General features: G+C 35.2%; 2 protein-coding genes across 3 annotated transcripts in view; one reads left to right on the top strand and one right to left on the bottom strand.

The window, feature by feature from the left end:
• The window catches only part of LOC137402874 (histone acetyltransferase p300-like), a 58,667-nt gene extending 57,282 nt beyond the window's left edge, over nt 1–1,385 (bottom strand). The window contains exon 1 of the mRNA XM_068089381.1: nt 1,102–1,385. Coding sequence (XP_067945482.1) covers nt 1,102–1,165 — 64 coding nt within the window. The 5' untranslated portion in view covers nt 1,166–1,385. The remainder of the gene's footprint in view (nt 1–1,101) is intronic.
• A 208-nt stretch (nt 1,386–1,593) lies between these two features.
• LOC137401582 (mitochondrial import inner membrane translocase subunit Tim16-like) lies at nt 1,594–24,783 on the top strand. 2 transcript variants are annotated; one of them, XM_068088009.1, is made up of 5 exons: nt 1,594–1,632; nt 13,284–13,367; nt 13,550–13,723; nt 17,478–17,600; nt 23,861–24,783. In XM_068088009.1, exons 2-5 carry the CDS (start codon nt 13,365–13,367, stop codon nt 23,954–23,956), a joined length of 396 nt encoding a protein of 131 aa, XP_067944110.1. In that variant the 5' UTR covers nt 1,594–1,632; nt 13,284–13,364; the 3' UTR covers nt 23,957–24,783. The 2 variants fall into 2 exon arrangements, with proteins under 2 accessions (XP_067944110.1, XP_067944111.1); XM_068088010.1 differs by lacking the exon at nt 1,594–1,632 and adding an exon at nt 1,651–1,759.
• The last annotated feature ends 1,497 nt before the right edge of the window (nt 24,784–26,280 follow it).

Raw genomic sequence — 26,280 nt, 5'->3', positions numbered from 1 at the left:
TTCAATAAAACTATGTCTATTATTCTTACGCGTCTGTTTTATCGTCATTGTAATGCTGTCACTTTTAGCAGTGATATCTTATAACTTACCGTAAAAAATCGTTAAACTTTTTAATCTTAGCTCGAATGAGTACATATCATTGTCTGATAATCATGATGAGCCTGTTGGTCACCTGTGAGAATCGAAAAGTGCTGCAAAAATTATTTGCGATGTATTGGGTCACATGAACAGACTACGACTTGCCGATTAGACCAGGCCGAAACAAAACTGTGAAGTAGCGAGCATCTATATTTGATACGGGTCTTCGGTAAAACCCGAAGTGTTTGTCATAAACTAGTACTACGATAAGTTTTATATTGAGCTTTGTATTGGCCTTTCAATTCACATGAGAAACATAGGTGACAAGACGATAAACAAATTTCGTGGCTACTTCATCGAAATGAAGAGATTCCAATCTACGGCGGCTTTTCATTTTTGAGCTTTTAAGAGCTTGTAATCACATTTCCACATATTTGGCACTTACAACACAACAGAGTAAGACATGGTGAATCTTTTGATACCAAATAACTGTAATGTGAATTTTGTTACATGTCAACCTTTAACAATTGCTTGAAATTGGTGCACACACTTGTACACAGCAATAATAAAAATAATCAAAAGCCTAGGATATTGCAATTGCGTGTTCAAAAATAGTAATTGTAAGTGTTCGTATCGTTTTAGGCCAAAAAACAAATGCCACTAAACCTTAGAGTATCCCTTAGCTAGGAGACGCAAATAAGTTACATACTCATGTCTGTTGACATAAACGATGTTAAATACTACACTTAATATGCATTAGAACTTATATAAGCCGATAATGTGTTGCAGCTACCTACCTATAAGAATTCATAATCAAATACATTACACGCTTTTCTATAAAATATCGCAGTAGAACAAACTTATTATGATTCCATGTGTGATATGAAAAATATGCGTTACAGAATTCCTCAAATAGAATACTCATTGAAACTTCAAATAAAAAACAACGATCTTTTAAAATCATTATGAACTGCAAGATATGCGCATAGTGCATCATTGCGAATGAATTATGTGTTTACTCACCATAGGAAGTTTCGGTCTTTAATCGTTTGTTAGCAGGACCTTCGCCATCATCTGACATCTGCATATTGCTGCCAATATCTAGTTATAAGAAGCAAACTTAATTTACAAAACTTGCCTCATTACTCGAGCGTGTATATAACCTCATACTAATATAAAATTCCCGACCATTTTGGAGCGTAGATCCCGCACAATCTCGCGATATACCACAGTTCAAGGATTCTGTAAATTTTTTAACAATGTATAAATAGTGTCAGTTTGACCAACTTGTGTAAACCAAATAAAAGCTCAGCAAAACTTTTACCATTTGGCCGAACTAATTACTAGAAATATTCTTATCCTAGCGGAATGCTTTAGCTTTCCAGACGACAAAATTTTACGATCCTTTACCAAGATGGCGATGAATATTTAAGTCGGAATTACCGACCGTATAGTGTCGGTAAACAGAGGCGATCATCCGACGCTGTTCGTAGACCAATGTAAAGTTCTGTTTCCGTTCTAACCGGCTCTGATAAGGCGTGAGAAACGAGTGCGGTAAGTTATGGATGTATTTCATCATCAGCTTCAGTTAGTGTGCGGTTTCGTGGAGTACCACTCACGTAACGGTGCGTTGAAGTTTAATTCACAGACAGAAGTGGTCGTTGTTGCAAGTTTTGTTAGGGTAGGAATACGCAAGAATGTTAGGAAAAGTTCCAGACCTGCCAACCCAAGAGTGGGGCAATGCGTGAGATTTGGTTTTGGGACAGTTGATGTATCAATGATAGTATATATAAAGTTGTGGAAATTGGGGCAAAAATCTCACGCATTTCTCACGCATTTTCATTTTCTCTTTGGGGTGATTGCGTGAGTCTCACGCCCAATGCGTGATAGTTGGCAGGTATGAAAAGTTCATACATCGTGCGTTGCTAAAGCCAATTCATGTATAACGTATTTTTATTTTTAGCCAATGTAAATGTGACCAATGCTTGACTGCCATTCGGTCTTTATTAGTTTACGGCTTTGCATGTTTTTTAGATAGAGTTACTACTTTGCAAGCTTTAAAGGAATGCCTGCATTTTTATATTCTTAGCATAAGTAATTTACTACAAAACCAATCGATTACTGGGAATATTTTGTATTAAATATTGTAAGTATCAAATCGTGTTGAGCCGTGTTAGAATCAGGCATGTGCTATGAAATGTTGTGTAAGTAAAGATCGTTGCTTACGCTTTGGTTGCATTTAATGTTTTTATTAAATCGAGTAAACAAAAATAACGAAATCTGTTTTGCTAAATAATTTTTAGGCCTACGTATTCTCGTTACGTATGCACTGTTTTATTTTGCCTGCCTGATAGAAACCTTGAATAACTCACTATTTTAAAACTTACCATTGTAAAGAGGTTCATGTATTGGGACACTCAAACTCAATTGGAGTCGTGATTGATCTTCTTTTAGAACCTTCTCAAAAGGATATTAGCGAATCTGCTAGTTAGTTAATTTGCTTTAATCTTTTTGTAAATTTGGCTTAGATCATACCTCATTTAACTTTTATATTATGACTTACTAGCTACATCAAATTAAAGATTCGACATTGAAGATTCAGATGCTAACATTGCATAGTGACATCTTGTTTTACATTGAAGTTTTCTGAAAATAAGTTTATATATTGTTGTAGGCTACTAAAATACCGACCAATGAGTTCACCAAATTAATTTCTGTCATAATCGCTGCCTTATGATTCTCTATATGGTATAATGCAGTTGAATGATATAGGGCCTAGGGATTGCATAGATCGTGGCACATAATGAATCCATTACAAAAAGTGTAATTTTATCTTGATTACCAAAAATATTTAATAAGTGCTTCTATAGCTCTATGGTACAACTGTAGAATCCTTAGAATAATTTTCACCAAGAATGTCATAGATTGTAGATTTTTTGGTCTCTCAGCAATCACTTCATACTAGTCTCTAGATCTCAATGAGTGGCCTACAGGAACAGTTTTTACTTTGAAAATATTATGTACTATATAATACCAATCATAGTTATAGGAATTATGTACTATATAATACCAATCATAGTTATAAGAGTTGTTATGAGGTGTGTTAGGAGTGTTGTAGAAGGCTGGCATAGAATATATTTTTTGTCTAAATGGGTAGTAGTTGTTTGGAATACGAACTCCAATCTCTAACAGATAAACCTCGTATCTCTAAGCACCTTTGTATTTTAGAGATATTGTGGTGTATCTCTATCACCTACCTACTGCCAAACCTTTACTTATGCTCAGTGTTGCTAAGATAGTAGTTGCTATAGAAACCTCTTTTGATCAAGTGTTACTTCATTTAGTTGTTCGCATGCATTTTGTAAGTAATTATCCAAATTGCCTTTTTAATGCTATAATGCAGTTTTATTAAAAAATTGTTGTAGGTTTAGGTCTGGAAAGCAATTTAAACGGGATAGTGTATTTTATAAAAAGTGGTTGCATAAACATCAGATGCAAATGCCATAATGCATTATAAACTAGAGTTTTGACTGCATATATTAAAACAAATTGTAGCACCTATGTGTTTGAAACATGATTTGTTTAGTACATGGTCATTAGCAAATATTTGTCGCTAATCTATGCATGACCTATCTAAAATTGTGGCAGAATTTTGCAAGATAGAAGCTGAAAGGGGAAATAATTCACACAGGATTAAACGCAAAGTTCCCAAGTTTATTTTTCAATGCAGTTGAAAAATATGAGATGTTAGCACTTGTCAAAAGGCTCATAACCTGAGGATTGCAAAGCCCTCGATATTATTGTTCAAAAATAATTGATTGAAAACAAAGTAAAATGGAGATGGTTTACACCTCTGTTTCGCGTTCACTTCCTAAGTGAGTTTTACCCAAGAGGCATCACGCTGGTTTGCCATATACAGTCAAACATGGATAACTCGAACTTCACGGGACCGAGCGAAAGTGTTCGAATTATCAGAGCGTTCAAGTTATCAGAGCACTGTCATAAGTCCATGTATTTACTTATTTATTAGTAGATACATGTTCATATACAAACTATAATATAAATCAAAAGCACAAATGGCTTGTTTCAAATTAAATGCTTCAAATGTAAAGTTTAAAACGTTTTTATCAAAAAGCATAGAGATTTTTCTATCACTTGAGATTGGTTTGTTGTTTGAGGTGATGTTATTGCCAGGACGTTTTTTAGATTAAACTTGGCAAAACTTGATCGTTGTTGAAATGCTCAAAAGAAAAGACATCTTTTTCTTTTGAGCGTTTTACCCATGATCAATTTTGCCGATTTTTCATGAAATTTATGCAAAGATTACCGCACTTTACCTTGCTTCCGAAGGGCGATCGCTAAGCGGATGTTTGGTATAAATCAAATTTGACCAAACCTTTAGAAAAGTCGTTGACAAAAATATTTTGCCAATGGTGGTAATAACGACGCTTATGAATTACGAAAAGTTGAGGTTTACCTCTATGGCTTGGAATAAAGTGATTTTCTAAAGCGATAACAACCATTTCGGTAGCCGTTGGGCAAAAAACTGTTCGAGTTAACAGAGTTGAGTTAGAGTTATCTATAGCAATTTATCATTATGTGGGAACGGACCAAAGAAACCGTTCGAGTTAGCCATGTGTTCGAGCTATCCATGGGCGAGTTATCCATGTTTGACTGTATGTAAGTTTTGATATATATATACAGTAGATGCCTGTATAACCTAAACCTCCCATTTAATAAATTTAACATAAAATGAAAAATTACATAAAGTTTTTGCTTTGTATTGCTTGAGCAAATCCACATAACATAGTTTGAGGTCCGCATAAGTTCTCTAATTTGAATAACGATGGTCCCATAGTTGCCCTACAGTTTTTTCTCTTGTTGCACTTGAGAGGGTAGCCTAAACGGTGCATAGGGGTATCTCTATTATATGTATACTAGTATCCTGACAGTCTACCTGCAGTGTGCCATGAGAGATCGTCAGGAGTGGCGATAAAACATTAATTATTCAGAAATATGTACCAAAAGGTGGTTGATTGGGAAGTGTTAGTGTCAGTCTACTAAGCTGAACGTTACAAGTTGGAGTTGGTTGGACGCCACCTTAACCTAATCTCTAACCCTGGCGGTGGACAGACAGACATTGCTCTCATTATAGTAAAGATGTTCTTTTGTTTTACTTTTTTTCGAACACAGTGCAAATTTTTTTTATTATTTTCTCTTTACAGCGTAAAAAAATAATTAAAAAAAATTAGGAAATTTACCTAATTGACATTAAATGTGTGAGCTCTTTATAACTTATAAAACTTATAAAATTACCGTTATCATGGACGCTAAACCAAGTGGAACTGAGAAGAATAAAGAGAAAAGGTCATTAAAAAGTTCAACTTTTCTTTTTTTGAAGGCCAAAAGAAAATCTGGGGAACGGGCAATGGAACGAACTTAGAACGTATTAGACAATTTACGTGTATTTTATGGTTCATGTTACCTAAATTCCCTGTACCGTAAATATTCCTGGCATGGACTATTTATGTTGTAAGAACGTATACTGTAATTAGGCTTCTATCTCGTCAAGCCAATTTTTAGATTGACAGTTAGCAATGGTGCCACAGATCTCTGTGTTTTACGATATGGCGTTAATTGAAAGGTAAGGCGCAAATGTCCACAGTTTGAACATTTCAGATAGAATATCAAAAAAATGTGTTACAAACCACTCTTAAACCATAACTGTCACGAACAACTTTTATTGTATTTACTAGGTAAATCAGACACGCTGATTCCGATTTTGTACTCAAAATAAAGATTAGTCCACTAACCTTCAAAGTCATTTAGGCTTTTTTAAAGCGTTTCAATATCCGTTTCGAAAACAACACAATCGGCATTACAAGCTCCGCCCATAAATATGTGACGAAACCTAGCTTTTTCAGAAACGGAAGTTAGGAAAGTTTAGTCCGATTTAGAATAATAGAGATGGGTGTCTTAAAACCCATTATTATCTAAATCCAGCCTGTAAAATAATTTCAGTTTTTTATGAAAGGGATATAAACTATTTAAAATTGCTCACGGTTTGTTACATGACGTTTAAATGGGCTGGACGCCGAGAAAAACGAGCTCAAAAAGCGCGGTTTTATCACGAGCTAGCGTTGTTATCCCGCTTTTTAAATATGCAATGCTAAATAGCTCATCTACCTTTCAGAAAAGACTGATATTATTTTTAAAGCTGGATTTAGATATTAATAGATTTTAAAACACCCATCTCTATTATTCTAAATCGGTCTAAACATCTCTACGTAATTTCTGTTCCTAAAAAGCTAGGTTACGTCAAGTATTTATGGGCGGAGCTTGTTATGCCGATCGTGTTGTTTTCGAGACCGATATTAAAACACTATAAAAAATCCTTTATTACTCTGAAAGTTAGTGGCATAATCTTTATTTTGATTACAAAATCGGAATCAGCATGTATGATTTACCTTGTAAATACGATAAAAGTTGTTCGTGGCAGTTATGGTTTAAAACAGCATATCATATCCACAGTAGCCTGTGTATGTCACTCTATAACTAAAAGTGTCCAACGTCATTCATGCAATGTCAGGCTATTTGAGTGAAAAGGTTCAAAACAGTAAGGTCAAGGTTCATTAACCGCAACAAACCCGAGATATGTACTTAACAAAAACCTTTCAGTAGCTGTGTGTAATAATAACAAGATAGATTACCTGTTTATCACGCTGAGACCACAGAAACTCATAGCTTGTCAGTCATCTATGAAGCAATTATTGTCAAATTGATTTTGGCAAGCTTTTTCTTCAAAGCACTCATTCTGATCTCGCAGCTATCTAACTGAAAGCCACATTTTAAGAATAATGCTTGCTTCTGGTTCCACAAAGCTTACGGCTGATGAGAGAAGGTTGCCATAACTACACCAGCTGTCATCTTATGTAGCTAGTTAGGCGAGTTGATCTAGTTAGAGTTGTCATCTCGTGTTTGAAGAATAATTTCGAAGATTTAAGAATTAACTTATCTGTACCTACTCTAGATCTTGGCGCTGACCTTTTTGTTGATAAATGTGGAATGTAAATATTATTCTGCGGTGACCTCAGACTCGTACTGTTCTTCATTCCTCATCTTCCCATTGTTATCTACTCATTATAATCTTATCATTGCTTTCAGCTTGTAAATTATCCTCCGGCACACTAGCAGACGTAATCCAAGAATCACTTTCAACACTGTATGCTCAAACAATTTTCCTGTACTTATTTTGCTTTTTAATAGCAAATCCTTCCAAATATTAAAATAACTACTGAGTTCAAGTCTTTTCTGTGTACGTAACAACCATTGTGGAGATTCCTTGAGATACGAGTAATCTTTGAGATACAATCATACGAGCCGGTTCTCGATGGCCACTGCACCATATGCGAGAGTGTGCTAATATGCCAAGTATGCGAGAGTCCTCTTTTAAGTACAGTTATGCTTCGACATACGAGCTTAATGCGTTCCGCGACTGAGCTCGTATTTGAAATTACTCGCTTCTCAAGGCGCCATTTTCTATATAAAATCATTAAGTACAAACTATTCCGTTACTATACTATGAAAACATCATCTCAAAAAGATATTACAGTGAAAAAAACATAATTTAATTGTTGTAATTCAGTACCTAAAATACTTATTTAGTTGCTATTATCTGTAATAAAGTGTAATGTCGCTATGCACACTGCTGTTTGTTTTTTTGCCTTCGAGACAGACATTGTGGATAACGGCTGTCTGAGAGAGACTTGAGAGCAACAGGTTTGTTACACCAAACTTTTCTGACCCTAAGTAATATATAAACTTTACATTTAACTCAAATTAATTTAGCTTACTAAACACATACCTAAAGCTAAGTTTTGAGATTTTACTCAACCTACTCCATATGTCATCGTATTTTTTAGTATCTGTTTCCGGTTAAGCGGTCTTTGCCTCGCGTTCACTAACTTTTAGCCAACATTTTAAAAACTTTGTTCAAACAGATTTGAAGCAAAAAAGCTAGCGATGTAGTTTTCGAAAGTGGCCTCTCGCATACCTGGCCGTGTAATGGCCATTGAGAACCGGCTTGTATGATTGTATCTCAAATATTACTTCTATCTCAAGAAAGAAGCTGGCTAGAAATTCAGCTCATATCTTGAGTTTGTCGTATGTTGAGTCACTCGTATGTAGAGGTATGACTACTTCATAACATATTAAATGCTGTGGTTAATTACGACACGACACGCATTATAGTGTTTGACAGGCATTATAGCAAACGCGTGTCATAAATTATATAGGAAATTAAATTATAAGCAAAAATGTAATTGCTAAAATAATTGACAATTATAGGCTTTTGTTACATGACTTGCAGGAAGTGCGATTGCAAGTTCAGGCCTGTTGATGTGTAGGCTCAGAGTTGAGGTGGTGATAGAAATGCATCGCGTAACTTCACAAAAGCGTACGAGATTGAGTTTTTTAAAATTAGTGTTCTTAACTATTCAAGCTTACTTTTATTTTTCACCAGTCTCTTCACTTTCACTGACAAATCTGCAATGTACCAGGAAACCTTTTGCAGCTGTTGTAAAAGCGAAAAAGGATGTTGAACACTATTTAACCATTTAAAATCATTAATATGTTGCAGCGTTGGTTTGATATATATCGCTTGATATATATCATCAATATATATGGCCGATAGATAAAAAAATTCGGTGTTTTTTAAAAACATCCATTTTATCGTTCGTTTTCACCTCACAACTATTGCTAACAGTCTAAAAATGCTAAATAACACCTAAAATCATCAAATACTTGCATAGGGGCCTATTAGACTTACCCAACACTAACCAACAAAGACAGCCAGACCAAGGCAGTGACATTGGCTAGGCCAATTAATTAGTGTTCGAGTTGGGAAGAGTTTTTCAGATCTAAATTTCCTTCATCCCAGTGCTATCTCTCTAACTTGATTATCTCATCTCATGTTAAACTGTTATTTTATTGCCTTATTGGAAGACCAGCCTGCTGAAAACCCTTTGAACTTGATAATCCATTATTTTGAATTGAACAATCTGACATCCAGAAACAAAATTGTAAACACACTACACCTACTCACTGAGATCAGTGAGATGACAGAGTAGCTCATCTCATCATTTTCCACTAAAGATCTTTCAATGAATAACTTCAAAGGATTCTGGCTCAGTATAAAATCTATAAATATGATGATATAACTCTGACTGCTAGTGTTGAGTGTGTGTTTTTATCATGTGGACTGGTTCACAGCAAGTTGAGAGTTCGTCTCGGTGTGGTGAAGGCTGGCAAGCTGGTGTTTGTTTACGAATACCTAAACTAGACAAGAGTAGGACATTATAGCATGTTTGGACTATCATAGTGTGTATTTACTACTTGCACTATTTTGTTTGCACTTTGCATTCATGTCATGATTTCCGATGTTTGACAAACATTTTCATATTTATAAATATTATTATTGTACTAGGCTTACAATAAATCAGGTTTTTAGTATTAAACATTGCTGACTGGTCCCATACAACCTATAAAATACATCAATCACAATGTAAACACCATACAAATTCAACAAAGCTTCAAATTTTTTTCAAAAATGTAATTTGTTTCAAAAATATCAATAAATATCATGATATACATGTAGCCTATATCAGTGATATGATATTTTTTAAAATATCGATGTTTTGGCCAACTCTGATATGTTGAGTGGTTTTTAAATAAAAGCTTGACTGCATATATAGAGAAATATTTGATTATCAAAAAATATTTCAATTCACTCATTTGACGGGTCTAGATGGAAGTGTTTTTCGGTTGACATTAGTGAGACTACCAGTAGCTCTAGATAAGTGCTAGTTTTACCCGAGTGCTTTTGGAGTACCCATGTCGGCATGCGGTGGTGTGCAGAGAGTTCACTGGCGTATTTCACAATTGTAGGAGAAATTAGTCAATTTTACCCTGCTTGGATTTCACCTCTGAATAATCATCTCTGGTTGGAATCATTAAAAATGAACTTGCACAAAATTTTAACAAATTTTACCAGAAATTATCAACATTTTTATATCATTTTCAATTGTTCTTGATGTACTGTATGAGGTAATCTGACTGTCAGGATGTTTCAAGATTAAAATCGATAAAACGTGATTGGGTTTACATCTATCAGATCAAATGAAAGTGTGATTATGACATTTATAGTTGCAAAGAGACTGACATACACAAGAGACGCATGATGCTGCGAGTTGAACGCAATAGCTGATATCAACTATGGCTACGATTACAACTAGTGACGTCCTTTTGGCACATATTTTTCATTTGAGTATTTTAACCGTAATCAAGTTTTGTAATTTTTAATCTTGAAACATCCTGGCAGTTGTATCACCTCAAACATCAACAACAATTGAAAATGTTAGAAAAATGTCGATAATTTCTGATAAAATTTTGTGTAGGCTCGTCTTTAACAGCAGACAGCCTTATGTTTGTCTGTGCATAATTAAGAGACATGACTCGTAATCTTCATGAATATTGTAACATTTTTAGCCTACATAAGCCGATCTACAGCGTTTTCGTGATGGCTGCGGTGAACTGCTCGTTCTTGAGCTTTTAAGAGCTTGTAATCACATTTCCACGTATTTTACACCTACAACACAGCAGAGTAAGACATGGCGAGTCTTTTGGTACCAAATAACTGTAATGAGAATTTTGTTGTAAGTCAACCTTTAAGGTCTCACAATAGAGTGATCGCAATGTCAGTCATATATTGTTGAGTGCGGCATATAGAGGATAACTCCCAAGTTTATGGATATGGGTTAGGTCAAACAAATGGTCATTACCTACTCAAGTCTATGATAGACATGTTTCGATATATTATCATATATTCCCCTTCAGGGTACTCATTCGGTGTGGTATCCTTTGAAAAGCACGTTTACCTTGTTGAAGTTGGTACATTGAGAATCTGAAAACCTCGGTCTGTGCCAAGTCTTTGAAAACCTATGAAAAGATACTGGATATGTACTAAATCAAGACTATCATTGATCTTGGATGATAGTTTGTATACTTTCAATACTACTTTCGAGCACATATTTGAAGCTAAGTCAATGCTCTCTTATGACAGCTGTCAATCAGCTCTGTAATGAGTTCACATACATGTTGTTAAGGCTAAAACACACTAGGAGATATGTAACGCAATGTCGATATGTAACACAATGTCATGCCAATCGACACTGGAACTCCCCAGCGAGTTGATGCTGAGTGATAATGCTAGGCTTTCTCTATCAAAACTTTATCGCGCGTTTGTTGCATTTCGATTGGTTGTTTTTTCCCAGAATGCATTGCTCTGGCCGTTAATTCTTTCATGTCAATGTTTACCATTGTACAGCAACAAGATTTTGCAATTTTGCTATGATTGAAACATCATCAAAATGAACACTGAATAGTTCATAGATTTAATAAGAACACACCCAGTCCTGTACGACACAGAAGAATTACAAAGGTACCCAGTTGAAAATCAACATTTGGGAGTCGATCGTTGTGCAGGTTGAAGATTTTGAGAATGATAAATATTTGTTATATTGAAAATTAAAAACTACTATAAAGTGTATAGTTTTTGTATATTATATAAAAATCGTAAAATATTACTGTTAAAAATACAAGAATCTTTTTTTTTATGTTTTGTAGTGTTTTTCGTGAAAGTGAGATAACCCTAGTAACAAAGCAAAAGTTGTTTACATCTTTGTCTAGAAGCCACTATCTTTGCTTCAATTTATTAATGACTGGAAGAAACTGGTTATACGGAATGTTATTGGCTGTTTGTGAGAATGCCGGTGAATTGCCCAAGTGCGTTATCTTATCTTATCAGGCCAGCGATATCTCCACTCACCTCATGACTCACGCTGTAAAATCACTTAGTGTGTTTGCACCTTTAAGCATCTGGTTTTTAAGAGATAAGCTAGTAAAAGTGTCAAGTTTCTGTCTGCTTATTTTGAATTGAAGTATGACTACCGGCAGTAGTTATGAAGACCTTTTTCTCCAAACAGTCTGTTTTCACAGAGCTGTAGTGAGGGCTGATAAGGTGTCAGTCAAGCTCAGTGTCTCAACTCATGTTTTCCTGTTCATTGGTGTAGGGTACTTATTTACTGTTTCAATATTAAAATTTAGTTCATTGACTTTTTACAATGTGCTTGTCTTTTCTTAAGCAATTGCGACTCAGAAATGTTATTGAGTGACCACAGTCATGCACACCCCATTGACCTGTCTATTCATCTTAATAAACTAAACTTTTTGAGAAATTTCAAAGCTCACTTTGCGGTTGTTTGCTAGCATCCATGATATTGCGCTGTTCTGGTTGTTCAACCTACTGAGCTTGTTCCTTCTCGACATTTAAACAATAAGCATAGACAGTTCAATCGTTATTGTCTTCAGCATTTTATTTCAACTATTGATTGTTAAGTTGCCTAGATATTACAGTACTATAACATCACTGTCACCATCTTTATTGGCATAGATTTTCTCTGCTCACATTTGTATATGGTGTCATGCTTTGAATTTATCCTTTGTAAGAACCCTTAAAAGAACACTCATTGGTGCCTTTCCTTGTAGTCCTAGAATATCATGTGGTACCCAATTGTATAACATTGGGTATTGCTATAACAGCATCTCTTTTATGCTCACATGCGAAGTAATTCTCAAGCCTGTCTCAACTGGCTTATTAATCACCAGTAGCTGTATAATTGCTGAGGCTCGTTCTTTTGAAGTCATTTGCTTCAAACCTTTTATTAACTGTTGCGTCACATGCATTTTTTGATTCAAACTAAAAATCTCTTTTAGCGTAAAACGCATTCAAGTAAAGGTTATCATACCCAACTTTTGCGAATGTCAACTATAGAAACTATTATATGTGACTTCGAATACAAATAATCCCAATATTGCTCATAGCAGGTGGAATCTTTGAAGGCTACCGCATTCATTGGTGGAAAAATCTGTCATAGAATTGATTCAATGAATAATTAGCAGCTTTTTTAATTTATATCATATTTTGTGCCTTTTTTAATCAAATAAAATTACAAAATACCACAATCTTCCATAGATAGTTGAGACGTGGTTGGAGGCGAGTTTTTTCAATTTCCTCTCAATCATTAAGGAAGCAAAAGTTAGTGTCTCCCACAACTCGTCTCCATCATTAGTTTTCCTTTCCATTGCAGACCTTCGCTAGAGGGAAGTTGGCTCAGTCTTACGCTTGAAACAGCTGCAAAAGTTGTCTGATCTGCAGCTCTAGCTTTAGTATGGTAAGATAACTCCTGTTCTCAAGCTATAACACACTGCAACAGACCGCAGTCGCTTAGGAGATGAGAAGCAACCTGAGCGAAGTTGACAATTAACTATTTGCTGTCAAATGAAAGGTTAAATATTTTTGACTGTTTTTGCCCCTTTGGCGTAGTAACTGAGATATGTTTGTCTCTCTACGTAGGCGAAACAGTTAATACAGATATTGGTACAGGGAGCAACTGTAGTTGGCAGAGCCTTCACACAAGCCCTCAGGCAGGAAATCAAATACAGCCAAGAGGCAGCTAAAAGGTCGGGTGGAGGAGAGCAAGGCCGAAAATCTGCACAATCTGACCTCTATCATGGCATGTCCTTGCAGGTTGGTGTTGGTGGGGAGCATGGGAATACACTAGTTGTCAATAAATGTGACTCTCTCAAGTCATAGGAAGTTGCAGCTTTGTCACCTGCCATTGCTGTAATGTTTACCTATTGGCCATTATTGTATCTACTAGCTGTGCTACCCGGCATTGCCCGGGTAATAAAAAGTCTTTGGACTGAAAATTTATTTATATTTGACATACAACAACATTTCTCATTCAAACTTTCAAACTGCATATCATGAGAGAAGTGTTTTGTGTAGTTGAAATAAATTAAGAGAAAATAAAAACGACTGTAAAGGTTTTCAAACTTTGTCAAACAACTGTAACTTAAAACTTAATATCATGAGGAAAAGGTTTTGTGAGGGACAACTAAATTAAAGATAAATAAAACAATTGTAAATGTTTTCACACCACTGTAAATTTAAAATTTCATAACTTTGAGCGGCGTATATCTTTTAATAACGTATAGTGGAACCTCGGTTCGAAAACCGAGTTGTTCGAGATCTGAAACAATTTTTTCCATTAGAATGAATCTAAGTAAATTTAAATCCATTCCAAGGCGAGATATCAACTTCGGTAAAGTATTTTACACCATAAACTGTACTGTATACAGCATACTATAAATAAAAACGGGTTGATATAGATCGTGGTTTTCTAAAAGTTTCCTATTTATGATGATGGAAAAATAAAACAAAAGTATACATTCCGTATGTTTTGCTCTGCCGTATCAAAAACATTAAAGGTAAGATACAATGACCAAAATGGCAGAAATTGATAATGAAACAGCAAAAAAAATTTTTAAAAATTGCAACATATCAGTTGCATCAAAAATCGTAGAAAAATATAGACAGTAATGGCACATTTACTGAACACATCTTTGAAGGATAATCCTCCTCTAAAACAATTTAAGGTAACTTGACTGGAGGGGTTATCTCTCTAGCAAATCTATTCGGTAAATCTCTTCATCCCCGATGGTTCCTTTTATTTTGTAAAAAATTTATGAAGCGTAAACTGCTTCTCCGTTTGTTAACGAATGTTTCCATGCTGTTTCTGGAGCTGTTCGAATTTCAATGCGCATGTTCTCGGATCTATGTTCAAGATCTGAGACGAACAATTCTTAAAATCTTTGGTCGATGACCAAGTTGGTCGAGAACCGCAGCGTCCAAGAGCCGAGGTTCCATTGTATATAATCAGTATACAAATCACCAAATTTTAAGTTCGAGATAAATTATTGTCGATATTGTGGGGCCGAATAAATTATCCCTAATGAAAAAAGACGAATAAGCATCGTGGTAAAAGCATACTTAGGTCCCAAAATATTACTGAACAGAAGCATCATAACTCGTCGACGCAAGGCTAAAATAATTAGTGCGCGCATGGTGTATCCGTTATATGAAAATGTATCTGATCACTATGGCATTCTAGTTCAGTGGTAGAGCGTCCGAATGAGAGACTTGTCGATGCAATCGTCGAGAGTTCAGATCCATCGGAATGCGTAATTTAAATATCAAGATTTTAAGATCTATAGCCGGAATGCAGACAGAAGACAGACGACATACTTTGAGAAATATATATATATATATATAGGTTTGAGATTCTAACTTTCAAACTACATATCATGAGAAAAATGTTTGGTGTAATTGAAATAAGTTGAGAGAGAAAATAAAAACAACTGTAAAGATTTTCAAACATTGTCAAACAATTTTTAAACTTCATATCACGAGGAAAATGTTTCGAGCAAATAAATTGAAAAAAAGAGCATAAAAAGGTTTAGATGAAAAAGTGTAAAAATTAGCAAATAATAGCCAAATTAAGTCTGTTTTGCTACCTTTACTATAAAAGATGATTTGGAAATGATACAATTAATACGAAATGTGAAAACAAAATAAAAGTCCTGAATATGTAGAATTAATAATCACAATTCTTGCATAGAAGTGCGTGTGTATAAAAAGTTACTGTTTCACCAGAAGCTATCCATCATAACTTTGAATACGACGATACTGGTACCTCTCGATACCGGTACAAATGTAAAAATGAGATATCGTACTGTTTTTGTCTGACTGAACGGAGAGATAACGTCGAGGCTCTTCCCACAGAGTCATAATAATTGTCCGCGTGAGATTAATTGGCCTTGACCTCAGATATAGTAATTGAACCTTACGGAAAATATTTCTTAATAAGGGCATCGTAATGGTGGCCGCATAATTGGTAAAATAATCAGCCTGCGCTATAGCCGGAGAGACACACATATCCACACACAAACTTTGAGAAGTATAAATATAGGGTAGAGAAGCTGCTCTTTCTCGGAATGATTTTACAATGTTTTTATAGTTTAGCTACCATTGGTTTAAAATATTGTGCAACAAAAAATAAGATTGTTTTAGAAGCTCTACTGTGGCTTCTGGTGATATCCATATCCGATTTGGCGACATTACAATAAGAGTATTTGTGTGTTATGCATTTCCAACACTTGTAGACATGGACTAATTTCATACCATGAAATTGCTGGTTTGATAGTGTGCTACTCTGTTCATGTGTTGCTCTCAGGGTTAGTATCATGTTTTATTAGCTCCTCACTTTAATTCACTCAGGAATATTTGCTTCACTTGAGCATTGTAAACTTTCACTGCTGCACTATCGTATTGATGGGTCAACTGAGCACTGCCGATAAGGGAGATAATTCTGTAGTTCTAAATCTTGTCTCTGACTTACATACCTTGCATCTTTGGTCACTCATCAGTGTGCGATTGCAATGATGTGCTATGGTTTTACTGCGTTAGTGAGTTGGTGCAATAACGCACTACTGTGTTAATGCTCTTCAGTGCAATTACACATTACTGTGTAATGTGTTATTTCAATGACACAATACTATGTTAATGATTTTGTGTACCAGTACGACAATGCACTACTGTGTTAGTGTACCAGTACAATGATGCACTACTGTATTAGTGTACCAGTACAATAATGCACTACTGTATTAGTGTACCAGTACAATAATGCACTACTGTATTAGTGTACCATTACAGCGATGTACTACTGTATTAGTGTACCAGTACAATGATGCACTACTGTATTAGTGTACCAGTACAATGATGCACTACTGTATTAGTATACCAGTACAATGATGCACTACTGTATTAGTGTACCAGTACGGTGATGCACTACTGTATTAGTGTACCAGTACAATAATGCATTACTGTATTAGTGTACCAGTACAATGATGCACTACTGTATTAGTGTACCAGTACAATAATGCACTACTGTAGTAGTGTACCAGTACAATGATGCACTACCATATTAGTGTACCAGTACGGTGATGCACTACTGTATTAGTGTACCAGTACAGTAATGCACTACTGTATTAGTGTACCAGTACAATAATGCACTACTGTATTAGTGTACCTGTACAATGATGAACTACCGTATTAGTGTACCAGTACGGTGATGCACTACTGTATTAGTGTACCAGTACAATAATGCACTACTGTATTAGTGTACCAGTATAATGATGCACTACCGTATTAGTGTACCAGTACGGTGATGCACTACTGTATTAGTGTACCAGTACAGTGATGCACTACTGTATTAGTGTACCAGTACAATGATGCACTACTGTATTAGTATACCAGTACAATGATGCACTAGTGTACCAGTACAATAATGCATTAATGCATTAATACATTAGTGCACTCTTCTACCATTGTACCATTGCAACTATACTGTATGACCCTGACAATAACTGCTAATATGCAGGAGGCCAAGCAGATATTAAATGTGGAGGATATTACTGACCATGAATTCATACAGAAGAACTATGACCACTTGTTCAAAGTGAATGACCGGAAGGGAGGCGGTAGTTTCTACCTACAATCTAAGGTAGGTCAAACCTCTGGTGAAATTTTTCGTTATTCTTCGTTCATGGTTGATACCGCTTTTTATTTTGGTTGCCATGTTGCTTGTAGTAGCAGTTTTAATATGTGTTGGTGCCTGTCAGGTTACAACGTAGCAGCTGTATTAACTAGTATCCTGGCAGTCTACTGCACCGTGAGAGATTGCCAGGTGTAATAACTATAGATATAACTAGCTGTGCCACCCGGCGTTGCCCGTGTAATAGAAGAACATTTGGACAGAAAATTGATTTGTATTTAACATATCACAACATTTGCCATTCTAACTTTCAAACTACATATCATGAGAAAAGTTTTTTTGTCTTATAAACAATGAGAAGCAGTGAGAGCTTTGCTATTAGGCAGTTTAATACTGTGAGCAAACAGCTTCTCGTGACGTTATGCTATGACCCGCGTCAAACGTAAAGCAGTTAGGTATTGCTCTGATATAATGCCTTATATTCACTATGTTTCCATGATGCGCAGTGCTTCGGAGTTGCGCTATCTTCGCATCATGGAAACGGCGTCTTCGCACTGAAATCAATGCGCACTGATCAGTGCGAAGCCAGTGCAAATTCGCAGCAAGGAAACAGTGACTGCACAGTGGCTGCGCATAGCTCTCATGCCGAGGAGACGGATTCTTCGAGGGCCATAAACTAGTACAAAGGTTGTCCTGCTAATCTTGTTTTTTTTCTATTCTTCCGATCTTCTTCCACCTAAATTTAATTATGGTCTTCATTCACGAGGATGATGAGGTAATTACTTTTCTGGACTTGGTTATCGAGGCCAACACCTTTCGAAAAATAGGTGGCAAGTCCTAAATTAACGTATAAATAATATATTACTTAAAAATACTTATTAAAAATATATTACTTTGTAAAAAGTGTGTTAAGGTTTGTAAAACCTTGTGAATGTGTATTGTAAATAAAAGTATAATGACGACAGAATCATAAAAAGACCGTTTATGACGTTCGGTATCCGTGATCGATTCTACTTCTCCATCAGGCGATTCGATTTACACAATTTCTCTTCTCTGGCTAATTTGCTGAAAACCACTGCGCAGCATGGAAACGTACAATCCCCTCGACTTCTGAGGGGGCTGCTTCGCAGTACTGCACACCATGGAAACATAGTGATTGGTGGCTTAGCAATTCGACTTCCATAGTCCAGTGGGCTAGGTGTAAGACTTGAGAACGGCTTGATCCGAGATCAAATCCTCTTAGGGTACGCAATATTTATTTCAAGATTTTAAAATCTATAGCCGGATTTCCGACGAACACACGGACTTTGAGAAATATATATATAGATTATTATTCCTGAGTGTTTGCTGGCAGTTGATTGGGGCAGTTGTGACGGTTTTGGTCTACCATGCTGAAAGTTGTAAGTTCTAATCCCATGTGCTGCAGTCTTTTTCCCAACCACCAACTGTGGCTTTAGATAGATACGGCTCTTATTATAGTAAAGATTATTATTTATTCCAAGTTTCATCAAAATCATCTCTTTGCATCTTTTCTGTCTGCCTAGAGTTGCACATACACTAGTTGATACTTGAACATGTTTTACTTAAACTGGTTTGGCTGGCTGTTGTTTGAGAGCAATTGTTCATTATTTTCAAATCATGACATAGTTGAATCAATAGTCAATCAATAAATCAAGAGTCAATCAAAAGTTTTTAATGTTTGCGTTTTATTTTTAAGCCGTGGTGTGGTAACCAATGTTATTTCGTTTAACCGGAAGTAATAAACACATTCACTGGCGATATTTTTGTTTTTTATATTTGTGTACAGAGTGTGACAGAGTTCACCAGGTTTCTGTTATTACGAACAGCTATTCTCATTGCAAATCAAGTTTTTTTTAACTCCGAAAAACAGTTTTGTTACAAATAATTCATAATTAAAAAAATATCATTTGGGGCAGAGTGCCCTCAATAGGAATTACACGGAATTTATTTGATCTTAGCAGGTGGTTCCTAAGCTCAACAATGCAATTAAAAGTATAATTTGCTATTTATTTTCAATTATATTTAGTTTTCATTAAAATATTTTGGTAGCTTAATCCTTAAACTTAAATTTAACTGACCTATATATACATAGTAGGTGTTCCTATAACTTTAATAATCCGTTTTAGGGATGTTTAAGTTATAGGAATTTTATATGTATATATATAAACATTTATATATACACGTATATATAAAATGTATGTGTATATTCTATATACACACGTATATTATCCGTCCATATACATATATTTATATAAATGTGAAAGTATGTGCGTCCCTCCAGCTATAGCTATTATTAGAATTATAATAGCTACTGTCCCGCTATTATATAGCATTGTCCCGCTATAGTGTAGCGGGACAATGCTGACGCAACGTCATGGCAATACTGTCTTTAGAAGCTTAGCGCTTATTAACTAGCTTACTGGAATTTTCCATTGGCAATGTGCCAGGCTAATAGCTTGAAAGTTACAGTTTGACAAAGTTTTAAAATCTTTACAGTTGTTTTTATTTTACTCTTAATTTATTTCAGCTACACGACACACTTCTCTCATGATATGTACTTTGAAAGTTAGAATGGGAAATGTTGTTGTGTTAAATACAAATAAGTTTTCTGTTCAAAGACATTTTTATTACCCGGGTAGCACAGCTAGTATTTATATATACATACGTGTATATATATATATATATAGCCGTTGGGAAAAAACAGTTCGAATTAACAGTGTTGAGTTCGAGTTATCTATAGCAATTTATCATTACGTGGGAACGGACCAAAAAAACCGTTCGAATTAACCATGTGTTCGAGCTATCCGTGGGCGAGTTATCCATCTTTGACTGTATATACACTCATGCCACAGACAGTACTGTTTCAGCTATTGAAGCCTCATCAATGCAGCTCAAAGTAGACAATGGAGATTACTCCCTACGAGTGTTAGCGATTAGCAATCCTTAACACCAGTGAGTTTGGTAGTTATCTCCTTAAAGATGTAGTTGCGTCAAAAATGAAATTAGGACCCATAAAAGGCTAAAACATCAGCTACAATTTGATGCCATTTTTGTCTATGTAGACCAACCCTGTCCAGAGATATATGCGTTTGAATGAGGCCCTCTGTTAAAAAGCTCACGTTCCAGCGGGTGCCAATTTCGTGACGTAACAAGCTTGTTATCTGAAACGAAACCACGAGCGATAAAAATGAGGTCGATTCGTTAGCCAATCATGCGTGCGAAATTTTTATATAGGCCGTAATAAAGGTTATCACTCGTAAAACGCGTTGTCTGTGGTCTCGAAGATTCTCACCGTTGTTTCTGATTCAACGCGTTTCAACAATTACTAAGTTATACATAGTTTTAAAATGGCTTCAAGTTCGAGCGACCGCTACTCAGAGTTTTCTGAGCAACTTTAAGTAAAATATTAGAGTAGACAGCCTATGGCCAAAGCTGACAGGCGTCAGCAGCGTTTTGCTGCAGAAGAAGACAGAATGGAGGTAAATTAACTTAGAGTCTTCTATACTTTAGTAAATGTAATATTTTTTATAGTCATAAATACATGTACTAATTAATAAAATGATAATTCTTTGCTATCTCCAATCATCGTTTCATAGCTTATCTGCCGTTTTACCTAGCTATAATATTTTTTTCGAATTTTCTTTGGTAAAGTAGAGTCATGATTACAAATTATTTTCACTCGTAGGAAGTGGGTAAAATCGATTGATCATTGCAAATCTTTAATTTCCAGAACCAAAGCTTCGAATCGTTGGCTTGGCGTACTTGCGCCTTTATTAAATGTTTATTCGTTTTTAAAATTACACTCGCAATCTATTCAACTCCCAATTTGGAAGCTGTCAATAGATACGCTTTAGAATGACATATCTATGAATGACATATTTATTGCATCTACTTTGTTTACATTTACTTGTTTTACTGATTACAGAATGTTTATGTCGTCCCACCAGCCGAAGAAGCTTTGTCAGTGTGGAAACTGCCATAAAGGAGAAAGCGAGAATTGAATGCGTGCTGGATGATGTTTTGTTGAGTTTGTTGCAGTAGATGAATTTGTCTTATTGTATCAGCTAATACTATGTGAGTGGCCACGACTTGATGAATATTTTTAATAAAAGCTTTATGCCGAGATGAAAATATTTTTGCTTGTAAAAATTATATAATAAAATAATATTGTTAAAGATAATGCAAAACATGATTTGCAGAATATTGTAGTGAATCGGATATGGTATATGGGTGTCCGCAGAACTGAAGAATGTGAGTTCAAATCCAGTTTGCAGCAGACTTCTCATCCTTAAAACTCTATCCCTGTCTATATTCTTTTCAAAGAGGTGGCTTGCTTATTTCATTAATTTAGTATTCGGTAAGAATAATACTAGCAATGATATACAGCAATGTATATCATTGCTACTAGCAAGAAACTAGTACGTAGGCAATATGTAATAGGCGACATAATGTGGGCGGGGCTTATGGGAGGCTGTATAGGGTAGCTGCAAAACTGCTGATACAAAGACCGCGTCCTACATAAAGTGACTTGACAGAATTACCGTAGACCGGTAGAATTGGTAGTCGGTACCCAAATGTTTAAACAACATTTGGAGAAAGTGAGTAGAACAAATTTTCAATTTTCGTTATTTGAGACCTTTGAAACATTCATAATAATGCATCTGTAGCAGGATTTAAAATTTTATTCTAGCTAACATGAGCAAATACAAAATAAGATATATGCCAATAGAGCCGCGTAAGACTAGACTTTTATCGCAAATAGCCGATGTGAATACGAGGGATAGAGACAGGTTGCCAAACGCGTGACATCATTTTTGGCGAGGCTGGGCACGTTTTTGTGGCCTGAGCGTTTTTACGGCGATCAGATTTTTTCGGTTTTAATCTTCAAATATCTTGGCAATGCGATCGCGTAACACAACAAACAACATATCAACTGATAGAGAAAAAAAAATGCTTTCTTTTAAGATCAACTTAAATTTTGACGCAACTACATCTTTAAACCCATGATTAGGGAGATAGCTCTCTCAACATTGCTTAAGAAACGTAGTATTGGCAATATTCTACTGGCAACACTAATGGGATGTTATCAAAACTCAATGTGCTGTTATCAAAACTCGTAGGCTTAACTATGTAAAAGCTGAAAAGATTTTTAGCAAGGTTGAAAGAAATCATGATTTTTCAAAGGCATCAGGTTTTTTCAATTTAAATGAAATTGTTTAGTTTTGATGATTTTTTGACAAATTTGATTTTTTCTCTCATGCACATATTCAGTGTATTCCATTTCACATCAGAATGCTTGTGAACTACTATTGACTACTGAATGCACTCTTGACTAGCATGCTTTAGTTTGACAAGTCCTTCTATTTCTTGCATCCAACAGCCATATAAATTTAAGTTAGTGTATTAATTGTCAGTTAGTGGAATAGAGCTTCACACAAACTATAAATTTAAGTTAAAGACATAAAAAGGCTCAATGAAATATTTGAGCAATATTCTTCCTTGGTGTAATCGATGCAGTTCATCATTCAAAATTACAAAAATTACCAGTTTGTTTAATTTTTCATTATTTAATTTGTTGTTTTGAATCGATGAAACCAAAGGCTGAGAATACTCTTCAATACTTGCACTTGAGCCGATTGTAGTAAAGAATTTCATGTCATAATATAATTTATTAATGGTGTTCAAAGGAAACCTACTAAGTAGAGTAACTACCTGGCAATTAATCCTGCTTCAACACTTGCTGAATAAACTCATAGGTCATAACTTCTAAGGCCCTTCTGTAGCATTGCACTACACTGGAGCAGTCAATTATTTCCATTGCATGTGCTAATTTATGCCAGATTAGCGTTTACAGATTTGTTACATACAGATCAAAACAAGATTGTTTGTCAAGAAACACTGATTTTTGAAAAATTATGAAACAATCGAAAATAATTATAAAATACAACTTTCTGAAAAAATCATTATTAGATTTTTTGTGCCAGTTCTCCTTTTTAGGTTTCAGTAAATGCTTTCAGAGCCACTTTGCAAGATGTTTTTTTTCAGTTTATTTCACCACCTCGGCTCTTACATAGCCAGCGCGATAATAAGTGGTATCCCTCCTTATAAGTGGGAGTGTACAACTCCATTTTTATGATCATGATTTTCATGACTTGCTAGTTTAAAACCCTTGCCTATGTACAGAAATAGTAGTTATCTTCTTTCTGTTACATCCAGTAGCAAATGACCATTATTCTCTGTTCATGCAGGTTTATAGAGCTAAAGAGCGCATAGACATGGAGCTGCTCGAGAGACAGGAAACCACAGGCCAGCCTCAGAACAAACAGTCAGACTCAAATGGCTGAGAATAGAAAGAACTTAGCCTATCGAATGTTACCCATTAGGAAATGTTTACGTGATAAGCCTAGACTCTTATAGTACATACATTGTAGCAAGAGAGGCTATTAATATATCAATATCATAACCGCCTGCTAGGTTGCATCTTGCTTCTGAATCATTCATATCTATGTTGGAATGGTACGCTTTCTCATGGATTTCTTTTAGCTTCTTGATCATGACAGGTGTTGCATGTATTTGCAGTAATACCGGTAAACGGTGTGCTAGTTTGTCTCGAAATACAAAATCTACTTCTGCATCCCTTCAGGCTCTGTTGAAATTTTGTCCATTTTATGTATGGATTGATTGTGTTAGAGGACTTGAAATTTTTTAACTGATGTATGTATATAATTGTAAATGTTTGTTTGTCGTCTATCGATCATGTGCCCAGTTAGAGCGATAAATTTTTGGAATGGAAAACTTCTTCACACTGGAATTTAACTCGGAAGCCCCGGTTCTGTAGACAGGCATGCTGTCTACCACGCCACACAGCCTACTTTCTATACTACAGAATGACTTGCACATACTTGTTACACCTGCCCGTATTAATGGCGATTGGTTAAATTTACTACAAGAAAAACTTTACTAGAAGAAAAAGACAGGCTCAGACATCCCCAACATGCTATAAAAATATAGCATAAACTTATAGCATAAAACCATCAACAGCACCTTCACCCAAAAGTTAGATGGTGAATGTTTTACGTATTGATTAACAATATATTTTCTGTGCAAAAACTAATTTATTTGTCCGAAGCTGGGCATTCACCTAGTAATCTGATATGCAAATGTTTAATTGGTGGTATATTTTTCCAGCAGTCATTGGGTAGACACTTGTCAGCATTGATGCCGTGATAACCCACTTCAATTAGACAAAGCACTTGCTATAAAACAGCATTGTTATTGGTATAGTAAAGTTATATAATACAGACTAAGAGGGAACACAAGTGACAAGGCAATAATTGTTTTGAATGGGTTCGAAGTTGCTTCCACTACAAATAGTAGAAATGGCAAAATCCAAACGCATTTGATGCCTTCTTTCTTTTCTAAATTTGTGCGAAGGTGTTTACTGTCAGGAAGTGAGTCTATTTTTAACAAGTTTTGTCACAGACATTGACAGTAAAGTCTATTTGCTCATTGTGCTGGTATGGATGAGAATTAGGAAATGACTGTTAAATGACAATTTGGGTTCTGTATTAAAGGTCCACATCAAATACTATATTGGCAAAAATGTGATGGAGATGCACTAAATAGGAATCCTATATAAATATATATACACAATTATTTGTTCTTCACCCTAGTCATCCTGAATGAGTGAAAATATCTATGTAAGTTTGGGTCTCCTACCAGGCGTCTGGGAGTTTGAGCACTCACCTCAAGATTTTAGCCATTCCCAATAGCGTGCTTTTCTGCAGTTCGATTGTATTGATTGTTGGTATTTTGGCAAGCCGCCCATGATATGCAGGTGTTATGCACCCAGTTATTATTGCACATATGTGTAAGTATATATGTACTGTATGTACTTTCACATACATGTGATGTAGCATATTAAATAATGTAGCAGTGCCCAACACATAGCCAGCAAAAAAAGGAAAAGGAGAAAAAATACATGTACATGTAACTCCCTATCCTTTGAAGAGGAGAGTGAAAGTTGGCAAATAAATATACCAACACTTGTCAATCTCTTATATGTATTTTTGTATGTATATGTATACAAAAATGTTGACATAATATTGAAAGCCGAGTCATTCCTCAGCTTTTAAATGCTCCGGTTATTGACCAAATGGGATCTGGACCTAGCCATTCAAAATTTTTACTACTGAATTTGAGTAAAAATTTACTTTTTCATTATTTCTTATTGTACCAACTTTTCTGTATTTTAATTGGTAAAAGTTGAAGATGGAAAACGTTTTGCGCTGCTTATTTTATGTTACGCAATCTTTGCTACAATAATATGACTATTATAGTAATAATAGTATAGCCAGGACTTTCATAAAAATTTTTTTAGACCGTAACAGTCATGTAGGCTAAACCTCGCTACATCAATGTTTTTATCAAAATCGGCAAAAATAAAACATGAAATCTTTGTTTTTTCATGATCATAGATAAGATATATTTTATTAAAATAATAAAGTCAATTTATACGCTTTATTTATAGTATACAGTATATAAGACTGAGTAAATGAGGCTAAGGTATAAGTTGCTACAGCAGTACAGTATGTTCCCCAATCTAGTCTAATCTATTAATAGATGTTTTATGAAACATTCACCATGTTTTACGTGTTTTACCTGCTCT

Source organism: Watersipora subatra, chromosome 8, assembly GCF_963576615.1.
Source record: "Watersipora subatra chromosome 8, tzWatSuba1.1, whole genome shotgun sequence".
NCBI lineage: Eukaryota > Metazoa > Bryozoa > Gymnolaemata > Cheilostomatida > Watersiporidae > Watersipora > Watersipora subatra.
This window is presented reverse-complemented; position numbering and strand designations above follow the sequence as displayed.

Coding starts and splice junctions, on each gene's coding strand:
- LOC137401582 (XM_068088009.1), top strand. Junction 13,724..17,477: donor ATCATGGCATGTCCTTGCAG/GTTGGTGTTGGT, acceptor GCTAATATGCAG/GAGGCCAAGCAGATATTAAA. Junction 17,601..23,860: donor GTTTCTACCTACAATCTAAG/GTAGGTCAAACC, acceptor CTGTTCATGCAG/GTTTATAGAGCTAAAGAGCG.